The sequence below is a fragment of the Electrona antarctica genome, assembly GCF_951216825.1.
Source record: "Electrona antarctica genome assembly, chromosome: 4".
Lineage (NCBI taxonomy): Eukaryota > Metazoa > Chordata > Actinopteri > Myctophiformes > Myctophidae > Electrona > Electrona antarctica.
Window position 1 is genome coordinate 45,674,241 of NC_136809.1, and position 20,166 is coordinate 45,694,406.

General features: G+C 42.4%; 1 protein-coding gene across 1 annotated transcript; it reads left to right on the forward strand.

The window, feature by feature from the left end:
• Positions 1–4,684: 4,684 nt before the first annotated feature.
• pgm2 (phosphoglucomutase 2) lies at positions 4,685–18,260 on the forward strand. Its single transcript, XM_079499804.1, has 13 exons — positions 4,685–4,916; positions 6,249–6,416; positions 7,027–7,218; positions 10,129–10,212; positions 10,927–11,120; positions 12,322–12,511; positions 12,674–12,771; positions 13,469–13,649; positions 13,767–13,860; positions 16,492–16,621; positions 17,223–17,415; positions 17,868–18,001; positions 18,146–18,260. The coding sequence occupies exons 1-13, from the start codon at positions 4,827–4,829 to the stop codon at positions 18,246–18,248; spliced, it is 1,851 nt and encodes a 616-aa protein (XP_079355930.1). The 5' UTR covers positions 4,685–4,826; the 3' UTR covers positions 18,249–18,260.
• Positions 18,261–20,166: the final 1,906 nt, after the last annotated feature.

Sequence of the window (20,166 nt, forward strand, 5' to 3'; positions counted from 1 at the left end):
TGAAAAAGAAAGAAAAAACATATCATATAAACGGTTAGTAATCAAAAGGGGAAACCTGTGTGAAATGAGGGGCACTCTTGTCATTGTACATCAATTTATGTTAGCGGACATTTGACATTGCTACATAAGGTACATAAGGTGGTCCCTTATTGGCCAAGCGCTCCCACCAACATGTGATTGGTTAGCCGATTTACTCGTTTACATATGACGTAACTTTTACGTCATTTCAATGGCATGTTTAATTTACGTCATATTTAGCAGAATTTTGCTAAATATGACGTACATTTAACCTGAATTCCCCTTTCATTGTCAATGGCAAATCTTGAGACGTGTGGGGACAAAAGCTGTTTATAGTAAGGGCTAGCGCCCCTTAAAAAATCACACCCGTGTGAAGTGAGGGGCGCTCTTATCATCATACATCATCATACATCTTCTCATTCCGGCCAATTACAACTTGCGTCTTCAATTTTCTACCCTCACTTCCTCAATATGTACTTTTCTCAGCCAATCAAATCATCGCTATGGGGTGATCAGCCCAGTGAAAAGCTAGAATTCACACAAACACACAAAGCTGGGCATAGGAGGAACTAGCGCCCCTCACAATTATGTACAGTAAGGTTGTGGACGGCGTTGACGTACTGTACATGGGTGTCTTTGTGGAATTTTGTAGACCAGGCCCATTGCAAGTTGCTGTACACTGTACAGATTAAGGCCAAGCAGTATAGCAATCATTTGTTCACCAGTATAATGCATATATTTTCAGTGATGATAATAATCACTTAGTTTATCTACTGATGTATATTTTATGCACCAAGTGACCCAATGTGTCTTTGTAGCAGCGATGGATCGAGTGGAAGAAAGGCAGGCAAGGCAGGGTCTAGTCGTCTCATCTGATCAGTTTTATTGAACAGAAGAATCACTCAGTAGCCTACAAGGCTTTCCACGGGCAGAAGGCCCCGTGGAATACAGGAGTCACATCATAGCCAATATCATGTGAACACAACAGCAGTTCACAGCATTGCAGTATTTACTAACTTCAAGATCCCGCCTCCCTGGAAACAAACAGGCTACCTCCGCTTTTATGGGAGCCAATCAGAATGTTTACTCACAGGATCTTCCGGTGAAGGGAGGAGGGATCATGTGTCAACTGGTTCATGTAACACTATATATTTTATACCAATAGGACTTAATTATATATCTATACTATATATGAAATATGCAGAACATTGTTTAACACATGTAATGAAAAAGGTAGAATGTAATGTTAACCAGTCTGAATGATTAAGCACAAATACATTGTAGACTCATGTCATTTCGATTCTAGAGCAGAGAGCAGGAGCCCTCTGAAACACACACAGCTGTTAGTTTGCAGCTTGAGATAGGAGCTGTCCCTATGATTAGGGACTGTCCCCCGACCCCCCTGGGGTGTTCGACAGCATTCAACAAAGACTTTGTTTTTACAAACCTGATTGTAAATACCTTTAAGCAGTTTACTCTATCTGAGTCACCACAGTATCAACTTGCAGTTTGTCCTGTGCACAGTCAGTGTGTCAACTGTCTATAAAGTAACAACTGACTGATATATACGTGTCCATGTTCATACCAGATCCATCACTACTAATCAGATTTACTACTGTCCAGTAGTAAGTATAGGCTAACTGAATGTTTCACATGAGGCTCAAAGCAATGTAAGCCAAAGAAACCTTCCCAGTAATACACTTCTATGCATTATAACATTACTATGCATTATAAATTATATATGTGATTTGCATCTGAAAAGCTAAAATGTGAAAATCTAACTATAAATGCACCAAGTCTCTCTCTCTCTCTCTTGTGTGTGTGTGTGTGTGTGTGTGTGTGTGTGTGTGTGTGTGTGTGTGTGTGTGTGTGTGTGTGTGTGTGTGTGTGTGTGTGTGTGTGTGTGTGTGTGTGTGTGTGTGTGTGTGTGTGTGTGTGTGTGTGTGTAACGTGTCAACGTGTGTACGTCTGAAATCCACGTATCTCGAGAACCCCACCGACTTCAAATACGACACACGCGTTCCACACCCCCACAGGGAGTGCAGTGTCCAGTGTCGAGTCGGTTGGACCCACGGTTGTCCAGAACCGCCACAAAAGGCCACTGCCTGGGCTCTGGACAGGGCCCCTGCCCAGTGTCCATATATGGAGCTGGCCTGTTCCGCATAGACTCCATATTTGGGCATGCCTGACAAAGAACTCCATATATGGGCATAAAAGGGACACAGACATATTATCTGGGTGGGGCATGCATTTCAAACTTGCATCGTTCCAAGTAGGCCAGTGCGCACGGGCACCGCTGTAGAGGCTCCAACGGGCACCACTCTAGTGTATATTATCATTACACATTGCAAACCACTTTTAACAAGGATTAATTGGCCTGGGCCGTGGCTCAGCGGTCCAGGCACCTTGGCTGGTAATCCAGTCTGGCAGTGTGCCGCGGGTTCGACTCCCGATCCCAACAGCCTTTACTGCGTGTCACTCCCCCATCTCTCTCCCCATTTCCTGTCAGCCTACTGTCTGTCCCTCCATAAAATAAATAAAAATAAAGGCGAAAGCCACACAAAAAAAAACAAGGATTAATTATTTAAATGCAATACTTGGACATTATAGTCCAAGAGTGAATATCTATTTTAAAATTGTATAAAATAATCTGTAAACTGGAATCCAAGATAGTGAATCTAGAATTTAAATAGGCCTACAGTAATTTCATGTACATTTTTGTGTTTTATGAATCGCATACCTTTGAGTAGGACTGTGCATGTTGTTTAAAGGTAATGTCTCAATGGCAAAACATCTACAAAGTAATAGATTAGTTGGAGCTGTCAGTGATCGATTAATGCAGAACATCATTATTCTGTTATTCTCTGAAATGTACATTTCAAATGACCTTATTATATTGCTTGTGATTGAAGCACCACATGTGACATCATTTTTCTAATTAATACAAACTGAACACAGTGAACAGTACAGTTCACTATTATGCAGTTTATATTTATAACATTCTATGTGCAATCGCCTCTAAAGTCTAATTTTATGACACCGTCCCTATAAAAGGGACAAGGACTGACAGATAGAGAGATCTCCATATTAGACCAGTAATAATGTAATTTGACCTCAAACTAATTGCAAAAAAACCAAACTCAGCTGATTTTGTATCTTCAATATATCCTGAATAACAGAAAAAAAGTTGCCTGGAATTGTCTGAGGGGAAAGTGTTGAAAATGGCCTGTACAGTATGGCCACCGGCATAGACATCCTATATAAGGCAAATATTTTCAAGATTTTTTGCTTTTGCTTTAAGTAGCATGTAGCATGTCAAACTAGGGGGTTTTCATGATGCTGAATCCATTCCAAGCATTCGTTTTGCATAAAAACACTCATTGGGCTAAATTTGGCCAACACCTTGAAGACTATGCATGCACCTCTTGGTACCACAGCACGGTCAGCACCTCAAAGGCCCTTAAGACAACGCTCATTCCTCGAACCCACCTCATGCACCCCTGCCCATTTTGACAGACTGGAATGGCTTAGGGTTGACGACAGAGAGTACAGCATCTTGCAATGGGTCTGGTCCACAAGATTCGATACAGCACCAAGATACCCATGTACCTGTCTAAATACTTCCTTAATGTCAACGAAGTCCACACCCATAACACCATGAGGGAGCTCAACAAACCATGTGCAACCCAGATTCGGCACAAACAAGGGACTAAATTATTTTCGCTCCTATGCCACCAAAATGTGGTACGCCCTACCAACAGTCATTAAGACATGCGAATGCCTTGACTCCTTCAACACTGCTCTCAAAGGGCACCTACGGACGGCTGGGCTGTAATTCGAAACTGGCCCCCGTAAAATCTGAATCCCCTTTTCCCCTTACTGTTTGTTTCTTTTCCTTTTTTACCTGCTTATAAGCAGGTAAAAAAATCAATCAATGTATACATGATTTCCTGTTTTGGGCTATATAGAGTATATTTGTACGTCTCTAATTGTTATGATGAATTGAACATGGTGGGCCCTATTGTAAACAAGTGTAATACTTTATGGTGTCGTCCACAGTTAACAGTTTTGTATTGAGTTGTGCTTGAAATGTACTGTAATTCTCCAATCTGTTAATACATTCATCAATCAATCAATGCACGTATTGGCTTGAGGTTTGACTTTGAGAATCACAACCAACCACTGTGTGCTTACACCCTATGCGCACTTACATCAGTGGTTCTCAAAGTGAGAACCACTGATGGGGGGTCCTCAAGGGGTCCTTGAGGGAGTTCCAGGGGGTCTGCAGCTAAATGACTGCAGTTAGGAACCGCAGATGGACCCTATGGATCTGTAACTCAATTAGTACACTCTTTGAGTTTAATTAACATAGATTTTTAGAATATAAAATTGGGGTCCCAGAGATAGAAATGCCATTAAATGGGTGTCTGAGGAGGATGTCAAATCTGGGTGTCATTGAAATTAAAATGGTTGAGAATCATTGCTAGAGTTGTAAACATATTCTCTTATGGGGGTCCCCATCATCCCATGGCATATCTTTAAAAATGGGGGTCCGCGGGCAGGCGGGCTAATACGTGTCAATTTGGGGGTCCTTGGAATGAAAACGTTTGGGAACCACTGGCTTACATCACTCTACTCTCGGCTCCGCCCACTAACGTCACGTGTCTACGCTGAGCAGGAAGCCCTGCAGCTGAGCATTCTATTGATTCTACCCTTCTACAATATCCTTCTGTGTGATCCATGTTCGCCTCGCCTCATCATAATTTCTAACGAACTACAACCAGCTCAGCTCGTCTTTGGAACCCAGAATGGAAAGAGAAAAGACGGAGAATGGTGCGACCACAACCGGTGACAGCGCCCTCGACCAAGCCATCAAGCAGTGGTTGGAATATGACCAAGTAAGTTGAGTTGACAGTGACAGCTAGCTATATAAGAATGTCATGTGTTTAACTATGCACACACAGTCAGCATGTCTTCATCAGAATGATGTTCCATGACATTATTGAAGTTAAAAGTGTTATACAGTTAAAAACACAGTGACAGAGTAATGTATGGCTGAGCTGTGTTGCTTCCTGAGAGGAAACAAGTGTGCGATCATGTTTTTTTCCCGTTAATGACAATACAGTGGTTATTTGTTACATCACATAAGTTTGCCACAACACTGGCAGTGATTTAAACTAGTGCACTGCTCCGACTCCGAGTGATAAATACGTGTATATCTTCTAAACACACTTTTCTCAATGGAGTAATGCCGTTATTATTCCGTTATAGGCTACTTGTTTCTTCTTGTGGTTTATTGTAAAGATTAAAAAAATAAAGACATAGATCCTTTCAAAAACATTGGTCCACTCCAGAGCTTTATCAGCTTTAACACTGTTTGAAATTTCAGAGTTTTCAGATACTCTATCAGGCTATATTGGCTGTCAGGAAGCATCAGTATAGTAACAGTCAGCTTTCTAATCAAAGTAACGTGCAGACAGACATCTGACCAACGCGTGCAGACATTCATGGACTTAATGCAATATGAGTTGTCACCAATCAGGTGGAAAAGTGCATCTGATGAAAGGCCTTTTCAGAATAGCCATTTAGCACAGCTAAGACTGCCTGTCAGTCAGCTGCGTGGATGGGAACTGAATGAATCAAGGGTCAGCCTCATGATGTAACAATAATAATGTGAGCAGGTTCAAATCCTAGAGCAAACAGGCCATTCAGCCCAGTGACCAAACTGGTTTTAATCGTCAGAAACTGCAGTGATGATTATTTCACAGACCATTACAATCCTCACTTTTGTTCATTTAACTTTGATGGTGTCAAAATAAATGAAACCAAATATTGAATAGGGGTCCCCGCCTCCCCGGACCCCACATTGAGGAAGTTATCAACAATGCCTCTGAAAACAAGATGCATAGCCTATTAGACAGTAGACTGCTAATGATATTTTTGTTTGAGAAACATGTACAGTATTAGAGTTTTTTTTTTTAAATTAAATGCATCATTTGCCATTTATTTAAAACATCAAAATATATTAAGGTAATTTAGAATACCCTATCATACTGTAATAGCATCGTATTTGCAGTACATCATAGGGCCTAAGTCAGTGTGTCCTGGTTACACACCCACCAAATGGTAGAAGACATTCTTATTGCAAAGTGTGTTGTCAAAATGTGTTTTCTTTAAAAAGTGTGTGCGCGTGCGTGCGCGGTTGTTGTGTCCCTCCTTTACCCCACTAGAATCCCAAAACGGTGTCTCTGGTAGAAGACCTGGTAAAGAAAGGGGCCGTGGCCGAGCTGCAGAAATGTTTCTCTTCCAGAATGGAATTTGGCACGGCAGGTCTGAGGGCGGCCATGGGCCCTGGCATCTCCTGCATGAATGACCTCACTATCATCCAGACTACACAGGTTGGACAGCTGTGGCACACACACACACACACACACACACACACACACACTCAAACCACTTTAATCCTGGTGTCTCTATTTTGCGGTATGTCATTATAGGCACAAATAATACAAATAAAAGAAATAGCCGATTTATAAGCTTGACACATTGCAAGCTTATAGATCGGCTATTTTACTAAATCTTAAAAAAAAATCAAATATCTTTGAAAACGGGGTTTAAGTTTCAAAAGAAAATGAATAAAGTACAAATCATAAAAAAAATAAAACGGGGTGTAAGTTTCACGCATTCAGGTTGTGTACCCAAAAACATAGAAATAAAGCCTTGTTAGTGATATTTGTCCCCTGACGGCGTTGATAGAGACATTCCATCCTTACTTGGTACTGAACATACTGTCGACTACATGACACGGTTTAAACATGCACATGTTATACTCAATATACTGTATGCGACCTCAACCCCGCTGCGTCTCTCTTCACCCTCTTGTCTCTGCAGTCGGTTCCTCCCTCGTTCATTTAGATCTCACACACTTAACTTTTTGTTAAATGCTCTATTGACTTGCTTCATCCTTCCCCCTTTTGTCTCCTCCCTCCCTAACTCCCACTCTCCCAGGGCTTTTGTCGTTATTTGGAGCAGTGCTTCGAGAACCTGAAGGACCGAGGGGTGGTGATCGGCTACGATGCCCGGGCCCACCCTGCCAGCGGGGGCAACAGCAAACGCTTTGCTAGCCTGGCAGCAGCTGTGTTCGTCAGCCAAGGGGTGCCTGTCCACGTCTTCTCTGACATTGTACCTACACCCTTTGTGGTAGGTCGAAAGATGTTGTAATAATTTGGCTACCAACACCCCTAGACAGATATGACAGTTTGTGCTTTGTATCTGTATGACTACTGGGGTGGCAACATTTAATGGAACTAATCGATTTCATCCATTGTAATGTTTATTTTTGTGGCTTTTGCCTTTTTTATTATTTTTGTAGGGGCATAGATAAAATGGGGGGGGGGGGGGGGTGACATGCAGTATAGGCCGTCAGGATCGGGAGTCGAACCCGCGGCACACTGCCAGACTGGATTACCAGCCAAGGTGCCTGGACCGCTGAGCCACGGCCCAGGCCTCTTTTTTTAAAATAAAATAATGGATTTCCAACATGAAATAGCAGGTGTACAAGTTCATGTTGCATTGCGACATGTTGCGAGCTTGTAGATAGGCAGTTTTTTCAGTATAAAATATGGCGAGTGGTTACACAGTCAATAGTCGATTATAAAAACCTGAAAAATGATAGAACAACCGCTAAGAAGATAATCATACTTTGCAGCCCCAATTATATCATCTCTTATGCTAGTACTACACGTTACATAAATATGGTCACGTCAGTTTGTATGAGTTCAGGTTTCCAGATTGAATGACAGTCACATCGAGAGTGGGACAGAAGCATAGTGGCTACAGGGCAAATTCCACTCAGAAAACACTCAAACAAAAGTATATGTTGCATAATCACACTTGCTGTCCATGCCCAGTTTAAGGCCCTTTCCCAATTCCTTTTTTAACCCTACCCCTCAGCCCTTGGCCCTACCCCTTATCCCTTGCCCCTTCCCCTTGCCCCTACATAATGAGTGTCAAGGGGTAGGGGGATAAATCATCACCCTAGGAATTGGAACGTCCCTAAATATTGAACGTCCCTTGTAGATATTGATATATTGATATACAACCTGTTCTCAGAAAATAGCTGATCTGCAAGCTCACTACAGGCCAGTGGTCCCCAAACTTTTTCATGTCAAGGACCCCCAAATTGACAATAATTAGCCCGCAGACCCCCATTTGAAGAGATATGCCAGGGACCCCATAGACTTTTACGAATCTAGCAGTGTCACGGACCGCCAGTGTGACATGCATTAGTCCATGGACCCCCATTTAATGGCATTTCTGTCTCTGGGACCCCCAATTTATATTGTAAAATCAATGTTAATTAACTCTGAGTGTACAAATGGACCCTTATGGGTCCATTTGGTTCCAAACTATCATTTAGCTGGGGACCCCCTAGCTACCTCTCTGGACCCCATAACCCACTTTGGAAACAACTTTCTATAAGCTGTAGATCGGCTATTTTGGGAGAAGAGATGGAACGTAAACATTGCTGTGGTTATGATGAAATAAATATATTAAGTAATTTTGTCTCATCTTGGTAGCCCACCAGAATGTAATTCAGCTAGATATAGCTCATTCTGACACCTGCTCAACAGTTGTACCTGATTCATTGATTATTGTATTAACAGTTTGTATAGAATGGGTACAGTTATATCATATACAGGGTCAAAAAAAGGAAAAACAATTTACAGTATAGAAAGAAGGGGCTGTGGTTCATTGTTTTTAATATCATTAAGAACAGTCATTTTCTATCATGTCCTATGACAAGTCGTGGTATGCTACATATGAATGATATGATATGAATGACAATGTTTCAAATTCAACAACATTTAGGACAAATGCCATCGTGATTCATCTCCATCCAATGTACAGTCTGTTCCATAGCTGGTTTGCCTGGGGAAAAAAACAACACCATTGCTAATTAGTTATGTAACTTTTGCAACTTGTTGGGATTAGCATAACATTGGTCATGATAAAACCATACCAGCTATCACTGCAGCGAGTAGCCAACGTTATGCAGCGACAGCGTTGTGTAGGTACAGTAGGCTATTTCACGGCTTTTAAGAGCTCCAAAACTGCAGAATGTTGATATATCGGGGTCTGGGGGGTCGGACTGATGCCTGCTAGTTAAACTAGCTTGCGTCCGAGTTGTTCCACCGGGGCACCGGCGGTAAATAAAAATAAAAAAGCGCCGATGCCAAATGAATGGTTAACGTTACCGTAACGTTGTATGAATGCAACGCCGTAGCATATCGTTAGTTCAAGTGAGGTAACGTTAACCTTTGCTAGAGATTGCGATATTTTTGGCGATGCAGATTGTTAACTCATTCAAATAATATTGGTTATTATCATATTCTTCCATAATAAAGGACGAAAAAGGCGTCTTACCTCGTCCGCCTTCCGCCCTCCGTGATGTCCCTCCGTTTTAAGTCTGGTCGCGAAGTCCCTTGGTTTGAAGGGGATCCTAACCCTACCCCTCGGCCCTACCCCTCGCTCCAAAGAGAATTGAGAAAACCCTTCCTCCTCACGTGAACGCGCATCAGCAAGGGGAAGGGCTAAGGGCCATGGAGAAGGGGGGAATTGGGAAAGGGCCTAAAGTGTTTTCTGCAGTGACTTGCATCCCACTGTCATGAAGAAATTTGAGATTATTGTGCTTTGTCCAATCTAGGCTTTCCAGCTAGGTTTCTCAGTCGATCTGATCTATTGTAGGCTTTATTGGGTCACGCACAGTTGCACACATTACATAAAATAACTTTTATAGACTGAAATTATTAGAACTCTACCAATATCACACTTACACATGTACATATATACTAGAGGTGCTGCTTGATTTGAGAAGTAGTTTCAGTAATTATAGTTTGTTAATTGGTAATAATATATACTATAGATCAGGGGTCGCAACCTTTTTAAGTGCCATCTTTTCATTTTCTTGATAGACACTGTGTGCCATATACCAAACATTAAGTTTAATTATGATGACACCACACCACATACAAATGTATACATAACAACATTTAGAAATATTTTCTTTACAACAAAGTGGGTTTGAGTTGTTATCTTCTCTTTCCCCAGCCTTTCACCGTGTCCCGCCTGGGTCTCTGTGCTGGAATCATGGTTACTGCTTCTCACAACCCCAAACAGGACAATGGATATAAGGTAATACTCTTTCAGGGATCTGAAACAAACCGCAGTTCATAACATCAGAAATGGTAAAATTGCCAAACTTTCAGCTGTACCAGGCCAGCTGTCCCGCTATGAAGCTGAAAGCCGTTAATACCAATTTATGTTGTAGTACATTTGAAATAAAGAAAAACACAAAATAGCACAGCGACAGAAAGAACTCGACATCTCCTTGAATACTTGTTTTCTTTTTTTGTTAATCATTATATTGCGCACAGGGCCCGTGCGTTTTGCCCTAACGCACTTTGCCAATGTGTTTTTTTTAAGCAGCTGCCCCTGTAGAGATGTGTTCCGGTGGGTGCACCCCCTAAACCTGTATCATGCTTCGCTCTACTGTTGAGTGAAGCGAAGCGAGAGTCAAACAAGAGACTGGCTAGCGTGACTATGCTCATTCTAAAAATAAAATGCAATAAAACACCACATGATTTGTATAATGTCTTGAGACACCGGTGATGCTCTGATGTGAAACATATCAGTTTCTGATGCTTGCAAACATCTATGAATCCATTCAATACTTTTATTGATTTGTCTCGCTTGGGTACAAGTACAAATTTAGTGTGCAAGTGGTACATTTCCACAACAAGATATTTTTCCAGAGCAGATCTTCTTGAGTGTGTGCATGTGTATTTTTAGTTCTATTAAGGTTTAGACTTTAGAGCAATCGATTTAAAAAGATAAATCCCTGTCCAGGTGTACTGGGAGAACGGTGCCCAGATCATCCCCCCACACGACAATGGCATTTCCAAGGCCATAGAGGAGAACCTGGAGCCGTGGCCCGAATCCTGGAACACCGAAAAGGCACTGAAGAGCCCCCTGCTGCATGACCCCTACCGGGACATCCACACACAGTACTTCACAGCCATCCAGAAACACTGTCACCACAGGTCAAAACCTTTCAAAATGGGTCTTTTTAAGATTAAAGTCAAGCTTTTTTATATGACCTGACCTCAGCTATGATGTACAGTCAACGGTGTAGAGCAGGGGTTCTCAACCCGTGGGTCGCGACCCCTCGGGGGGTCCCCAAATTTTCAAAAAAAAAGATATATATATATTTTTTTAAGTTTTATTTTCATGATTTTTCAAAAATAGCAGACCTACAAGCTCGTAGCGTGCCATTCGGTGGCGCGCTATGAGCTTGTGGATCTGCTATTTTTCAATAGCTAAATTATAACATAATGCTTAAAACACCAAAAGGGGTTCCTGCCCAAAATGGGTTAAGGTTATTGTAGCAGTCAATTTATATTGGGGGTCGGAAGGGGGCGGGGCGGGGGTCCCGAGACATTGCCAAAGCATTTCCGGGGGTCCCCGGCCAAAAACGTTGAGAACCCCTGGTGTAGAGCAGTGGTTCCCAAACATTTTAGCCCGTGACCCGAAAAAGATATTAGACGTTTGCCCACAGTACCCAAACTAGAGAAGCTAAAACGCATCGCTTTGCACCGCCTTGTGAGAGCTTGTAGATCGGCTATTTTCACTACTCCTTAATAATTATTATTTTAGGGTTAGGGTTAGGTGTTCGATGTGTTTGTTTGCTTTAAAAATTATAAAATAATTAAACAATGTTTTTGGGGGAGGGGAAAATCTTTTGAAATACTTTGTTTTTTTGTAGGAAAAGAAAAAGGGATTTTTTTACTCGAGTCGTGACCCATAACAATGTGTTCGTGACCCACATATGGGTCCAGACCCAGTATTTGGGAACCAGTGCTATAGACTGTAGAGCATTGTTTCCCAAAGTCGCAGCCCACAGGTGGTCGTGGGAGTTTTCAATTAAATTGGGTGTAGTGGTCAGTCCAGGCCTGTTCCCTGATAAGTAGTAGTAAGTGTGAATTAGGATTTTACTGTCCTTATGCAAGTAAAGATAATATTGGGAATTGGGTCGCCTGGTTTTCAAACTTAAAACAATGTTTGGGAACCACTGCTGTAGAGGCCTCCCAAACATTTGCATTGCATGTATTCACCACACACACGCACACGCACACACACACACACACACACACACACACACACACACACACACACACACACACACACATGTACACACAGAAAATCAGGACTTGGTTTTGATTGAGGTACAATACGTTGCAATAGGGAGATCAACAAGGGCTCAGGGGTGAAGATCGTGCACACGTCTGTGCACGGCGTGGGCCATACATTTGTCCAGGCGGCATTCAAGGCCTTCGATCTGCATCCTCCGTATGCTGTGGCGGAGCAGAAGGACCCCGACCCCGAGTTCCCAACGGTCAAATATCCCAACCCTGAGGAAGGAGAGGGCGTTTTGGTACACACACACACACACACACACACACACACACACACACACACACACACACACACACACACACACACTGCCGTCACATTAAAACAAATCAAATTAAATCAAATGCCACCAATGTAATGGGTGGCACATGATGGTGGTTAAAGCTGTGTATTTGCGTTGCAGACTCTGTCATTTGCCCTGGCTGAGCGGGAAGGGGCCACCGTGGTGCTTGCCAACGACCCAGACGCTGATCGGCTAGCCGCTGCGGAGAAGCAGAAGAGGTGTGTGAGGGGCCGGCGTGGGTGCATTCTTTCATTCCATGCGTGCATCAGTTTGCGTTCCGGTATTTGTGTGTACCTGCATGTCTACTGTACACATTATGTGCTTGTTGCATGTACTGTAGGCCTGTCACAATTATTGCATAATCAATCGCCTGATCGCAATTATTTGAGATAATCGCAATTATTTTTTGCATAATCGTCAATATGTTTCCATGTTGAAAAATGTCCATACGTTTTAAAAAATCACACCTGTGTGAAGTGAGGGGCGCTCTTTTTATCATACACCATATACATCACATTTCGTGCTCAGCCAATCAAATCATCACAAATGTCATTCCGGCCAATCACAATTTGCGTCTTGACTCTCCACCTTTCTGTCCTCACTTTTGTCTTCAATGTTTGTGTTTGCACAAACACAGAACGCTGGGCATAGGCTCAAAAAAACAAAAACAACAAAAAGAGCAGAACTATTCTATAAGCTTACAACACGAAAAGAATATTAAATGTGTCAGTAATTTCTTTGTATTTTTAAGTTATTTGTCATATCTGCCCTGTGCAATCTGTGATTTCGAAGCCTAAAAGGCAAACAAATTGTAATGTGCCAATGTTCAATGCACGTGTACTGTACATGTATTATATTATGTGCGTGCATGTCTCTATGGGTGGGTTTGACATGTCCTCTCTCCGTGGTGGTCAGTGGACAGTGGCGTGTGTTCAGTGGTAATGAGCTGGGAGCGTTGCTTGGCTGGTGGGTGTTCCGCTGTTGGAAACAACAAAACTCCGACCCTGCGGCTGTGAAAGATGTCTACATGCTGGCTAGCACCGTCTCGTCCAAGATCCTACGAGCCATCGCTCTGAAGGAGGGCTTCCACTTTGAGGTATAAGGCATGCGCATGGTGCTTATTTTTCATTAATTTCTTTTTTTACACAATCTTACGTGTTATGAGTAGGCTTGATCATGACGCAGCTTTGTAAGACGTGTTTTATTTTGACAGGAAACACTGACAGGGTTCAAGTGGATGGGGAACAGAGCGAAAGACCTGCTGGACAAGGGAAAGACTGTGCTGTTTGCCTTCGAGGAAGCCATAGGTATAAGCATGCACGCGCGCACGCACTCACAAGCGAATGCACGCACTCACAAGCGAATGCACGCACTCACAAGCGAATGCACACACTCACAAGCGAATGCATGCACGCACGCACACACACACACATGCACTCACAAACACACACACACACACACACACAAAAATTACCCATGCCTTACATTATACAGCTTTCATGAATTCAGTCATCTCCACGAGATATACTGCACCAGTCTCACTTCAGTTCTGGGTAAAAGTGAATTCAGACTATTTAAGCCAGACTTATTTCTATTGGGGCCCTTGATCTAAATTGAACAGTCATGCTTCAACTGTCATACTCACGCAAAGAGGTATTGGTTACGTATCCATACAAGCAAACCCACCGCAGGTTTGATTGAAGGTCACATGCTAGCGTGCATTCCCATGTAACTTGATTAGAGCGGCTAATGGCCACGTTGTGCCTTTCACGTGCACTGTTATCAGTTGAATACACAAGCTTGTGTATTCAACCTGCATAGCAGGTTTTACATTGGAGCTACTAGTGCTGTTCCCAGTTATCATAGTAGTATCTGGTCTGCAGCTGGAGCTGTGTGGAACTCTATGGGATGGTAGCCTGGGCACCATTTCATTTAGGTATATGATCCTGTCGGGAGCGAATGATAGTCGACAGGCAGGAACAACAGGCGGCAACTTCCTTTTCCCTCAAACCGATTTTCTCAATAAAAGCTACAGGCTACGAGAGCTTTTATTGTTTGAGGGAAAGGGAAGTTGCCGCCTGTTGTTCCTGCCTGTCGCCTACAAAACAATACTACAACATGACGTAACGATATCATCCGCTCCCGACAGGATCATACGGACTTTTGAAACAGAGACCAGGCTTTCCTCCGAGGTGGTGGAAAGCCTGGTGAGGCGAGGTTAATGGGATGGAGAACCCAGTGGTTACCAAACGTTTTAGCTCAAGACGCAAAAGAGAGACGTTTGCCCGGGACCCAAACTACTGAAAATAGCAGACCTACAGTACAAGCTTACTGAGCTTTTAGTTCGTCTATTTTCACTACTTCTTAACCCTAGATTAGAACACTAGACTTCTCTAGAAGCGTTAATATTCCAAACGAGGTGCTTGCTGCAGTCAGAAATTACAATAGAACATCGGTGTTATGATCCATAACCGTAGATTTAGAGTTATGAGCAACTTTTGTCGGCCCGTAACCAGGGAAGTGAACGGCAGTACGCATGCGTGAAACCGGATCGGAGCTGAAGGAAAAAAATATATATATATATATATATATATATTATATTTTTATCAATAAGAAGGACCTAAAGACGTGTATACACGTCCAAGGCAACCCGTGGTTTACATTCTAAAGATGTGTATACACGTAATTTGCATAATTAGTGTTAAGTAAAGCGCCGCTGGTCGCGGTTACAAAATGTATGCCTCTGTGAATCAAAAAAAGATCGTGGGAGGATCCGTTAGCCGTTTGCTAACTTCCGGTTCATGACCTGGTCAGGACCTGACTGAAAAACCTTGGCACAGGGTCAATTAGTTAAAAACAACAAACTCATTAAATAGGGCTGGAGACAGGTGGGGACAAGTCCAGCAATTACAATTAATCACTTAGAAGAAGATCACGTGGTTCAACTCATTACTCAAGTAGAAAAAAGGAAACATGTGTGTGAAAGGACCCATCAAATGAAAAAAAGTACACTTAAAGCTACAAATATATTGGAAAGGCTACACCATTAAAAAACAGATATAAATGCAAAATAATATATAGCATATAACATGTATATCGAAGGACACAGACGATAATAATAGTAGCAAAGGTTAATATAGAGCCAAAATTAACCTATAAAAAGCACATGAAGTCTATGTCCTCATTCAGGCCAGGTGGGGTAATTGCATCCAGGGTGTGAATCCAGAATGTTTCTCTCTGGTTCAGTCTCCTGATGCGATCACCCCCCCTGGTGAGGGGTTTGATATATTCAATTCCTGTGATTTTCAGCAAAGTGTCATTATTGTTATGACACTGACTAAATTGTCTGGCTATAGGGTAATTAGCATTATTAATTCGAATGGCATATTTATGCTCAGCCAGGCGGTCTCTTAAGCGGCGCTTGATTCTGCCTATATAAAATGTTAAAAACGTGGTGGGTGGGTTTTTAGTCTTTTATTTTTTGCCTGTTTTTCTTTTCTACTTTGTTATATTTATTTGTGAGTGTTGCAGCCACTCCATTGCGTAGCTATGTGTGTCCGTCCCTGCCTATGTACTGTACTGTACTGTACTGTACTGTATGCATGTCCCTGTGGTGTCCCTGTGTCTGAGCACGGACAGCTGAAACACCTCACCACTGGATGGCACTGTTGCGCAGCCGCAGCTTCACACACACACACACACACACACACACACACACACACACACACACACACACACAGGCCAGGGAGGAGGGCTTGTACAGTAGGCCTAAAGTTACAGTACAGTACTACAGCATGAGTACAGCACCACTCACTTCAGACTGGTCTGATAGGTCTGGTCTGAGGATTTTCTGATAAAAAAAAAAACCTGAAAGTATGGATTGTGTCTGACATGTTTATTTGTGTGTGTATTGCATGTGTATTGTGTATTTGTCACAGGATATATGTGCAGTCCCTCTGTACTGGACAAAGACGGAGTGAGTGCTGCAGCCATAGCAGGAGAGATGACTTCCTATCTGGCTACTAAAAACACAAGCCTCTCCCAGCAACTAACTGCCATCTATGAAGAGTAAGGCACGCACGCACGCACGCACGCACGCACGCACGCATGCACGCATGCACACACACAAACGTGCACACACACACACACACACACACACACACACACACACACACACACACACACACACACACACACACACACACAACGTGCACACACACACACACACACACACACAAACACACACACACACACACACACACACACAAACACAGGGGTCAAGGTGGATGACAGAATGCTGTGGTTTTTCAGTTGAATTTAGGGCAGATTCACACTGAGTCTGATTCAAACTGTTCCCGAATACGATTGCCTGGCCATGATTCACATTGCCCTTGATTCTTCCGCACTCGAGTACACTAGTACACTTAATTCAACTGTATTCAATGCTTTCACATTGCATCGATCGGTCCCAAGACTACCTCCATGCTGTCCGCAAAATGGTTGGGCGATCTGCTCCCGGGAACGGTACGCAGGCAGCATTCACACTACCACAACATCTGCCAAGTGGTTCCGAGTGTGCACCGGGGACCATAATGTGAATCTGCCCTTAATGTAGTTACAATGAATTAGGAACTTATCCTCTCTCTTTGATCTGTCCTTATTTTCCCAGGTATGGCTACCACATCACTAAGAACTCCTATTTCATCTGCCATGACCAGGAGGTGATACGCAGTCTGTTTGAGCACCTGCGTAACCACGGCAATGAGAAGGGTTCCTATGCTACTGAATGTGGACGCTTTGCCATCACTGCTGTACGAGACCTCACCACGGGCTATGACAGCAACCTAGACAACAAGAAGGCGGTAAGGATATGCACAGACACATGGATTCAAGTTCTCAGTCGCCACGATTGATTTCAGTCGTTTGGATCATATATACTGTAGAATTCAGCATGTCTTCTATGGAAGCGTGTCATGTCATGATGCACCTAAAATAGGCCATCTACAAGCTTACAACACATCGCACTGCGACATTTTGTAAGCTATTACACAAATCTATTTCACAAATTGCATTTTAGGACTTGGCCTTTTCAGTCGTAAGATTTTATTTTGCTTTAATACATGCAGACATTAGAAACGCTCAATAATGTGAACAGACCACTATCTGTAGCTGATATTGGGTAATCGCGAGTAAACTATCGTAAAGTTGTTTTCTTCCTCCAAGTCGACATTACAGAAGTTTATTTGATAGCTGTTACTCTTCCAGGAAGATACAATGATCTTTAATGTTGTGTCCGTTCCTCTGTTCGCTACAGGTTCTCCCCACCTCCAGTTCCAGTCAGATGATCACCTTTTCCTTCTCCAATGGGGGCGTGGCCACCATGAGAACCAGTGGCACTGAGCCAAAGATAAAATACTACACAGAGCTCTGTGCTGCCCCTGGTAACAGGTAGGTCACCGCCAAGACCCCACCATGGTTCCTCAGTGATGCAGTGGAGTGGACTCTGGACTGCCTATTCACATTTTATGTATATCACTGCCTCACTTACAGTTTCTGTTTCTCTTTTGCTTTCTCTCTCTGTCCTGCTCTTAGTGACGTGGCGCAGTTGCAGAAGGAGTTGGATGAGTTGGTGGAAGCCATCATTGAAAACTTCTTCCAGCCCAAAAAGAACAAATTGCAACCCAAGCCCGAGTGACCTTAACTTAGAGTTCACACACTCGGTGGTGTGTGTGTGCGTGCGCGTGACACACACACACACACACACACACACACACACACACACACACACACACACACACACACACACACACACACACACACACACACAGTGATGATGTTACTGTAGGTATGCGTCCTGCCTGCAAAAGGACGCAGTAAACTCACTATCGAGGACGCACCCCACACACCTGATAATGCTATATTGTTTCAACTCAAGACCAGTCAATGCCTCTTTCCCTGCATGTCACATAGTAAAAAGTTCAAGACCCATTCAGACCTGAGCCCGATTTTAAAAACGCCTTTTAATTCCTAACCTAGGTTTTCTGATAAACGTCACGTTTTTATTCAAAAGATCTCCCTACATGCCTGCCCACCGCTCGTTGAACATTAAAATAGGTGCATTTGTTAGTCCACCCTGTCTGAAAAGACCTTTATTGAATAAGAAGTTTGTTTGACATTGACACATCAGTGATTTTCCATGAACATTGAACATTCCATAGCACATCAAATAGGATGAGAGTAAGCTTTTGAATTCGAGTGGCTGGCTTCAAAACAAGAGCAACTTGTAATCTGGTATATAATGGCAACGTACTATAGAATTCATCAGGAATATGTTTATTTAACCAACAAAACGTTGGTTAAATGAAGTTTCTAGCCACGTGACTACGAGCTGTGCGGCCTCTTTTCTTAAGTCAAAGTTTGATCTCCTGAGGTCAGCACCTCCCTACTACTGGTGTGCGCTCCTACCTTTTTGTTTGTAAACAATAATAATAAAATAATTTTGTAACCCATTTTGTATAATTTAGGTTTCTTTACTCAAGCATAATAGACAGACATTCATCAAATGGTCTAAAATAACAGGGAAATTCATAGATTTTTGTCAAACAAAATTCAGACTGTTATTACTGTTGCACATAGTCGGGACTTGGTCCAGCCATGCATTGTGTTTCACCTGCAAAGGCCCATTCTTCTGAGAGAGAGCCTTGTTTGTTTTTTTGTTTGCCTACTTGTACGTCATGATGTGACAAAAACCTAAATGTGTAGGGGTTGTTAACCCTCTCAAATGACCACTTGTGGTTCCTGGGGACTCACTACACTAAAAGTCTAAGAACATCACTGACTGCGCACACATTCTCACACTCACACGCACGCACAACAACAAACACGCGCACACACACACACACAGCCAGCTAATACCAGGATGGATATATTTTAACAAATTTCTTAACTACTGTAGATTTATCTCTAGATTTTCAATGTGCCAGTTTCAGTGAGGATACATGATGCTCTTTACAGTACTTAAGGTCCTTGCAGACTGGATGTGTTTTTCGGAAAACCAACGGAAAAACGCTAAAAATACGAAAAACGCAGCAGTGTGCAGGGACCTTTAGTCTTTCTTCATAATGATAATCCTTAAATTATTTGTAATTGATTGCACACCGTATTAGAAGGTTTGTTAGTAAAGTAAAAGGATAGTTAAGTTAAGTAAAAGGATAACACAAAAAGCATTGTGGTCCATAATGATAAATTATATTTTTACAGTAGCTACTTTTTTTTAAATTACCACTATCATTTGTTAAATGTCACTCACATTTCTACTACAGTCACTGTTCTTTGTTGGGTACCATATATTTTATGTCGCCATACATTCTCTTATGTCTGTCTCGTCACCAGGTTTGAGGTGACAAGATAGCAAACATATTATAACTGAAAACGTTAAAAACGGAATGATTTGGGGGTAAAACGTTTTACCATAAATGTATGAAGATACATTTATTTATTTATTTTGTTTTACTTTTTTTATTATACATTTTATTCAAAGAGTATGACATATGCAAGTTTCACAGAAAGAAAATACAACTCTTTGTTTTTATATTTTCTCCCACAACTCCTTT

Coding starts and splice junctions, on each gene's coding strand:
- pgm2 (XM_079499804.1), top strand. CDS start 4,827: ATGGAAAGAGAAAAGACGGAGAATGGTGCGACCACAACCGGTGACAGC. Junction 12,512..12,673: donor AGGAAGGAGAGGGCGTTTTG/GTACACACACAC, acceptor TTTGCGTTGCAG/ACTCTGTCATTTGCCCTGGC. Junction 18,002..18,145: donor TGTGCTGCCCCTGGTAACAG/GTAGGTCACCGC, acceptor TCCTGCTCTTAG/TGACGTGGCGCAGTTGCAGA.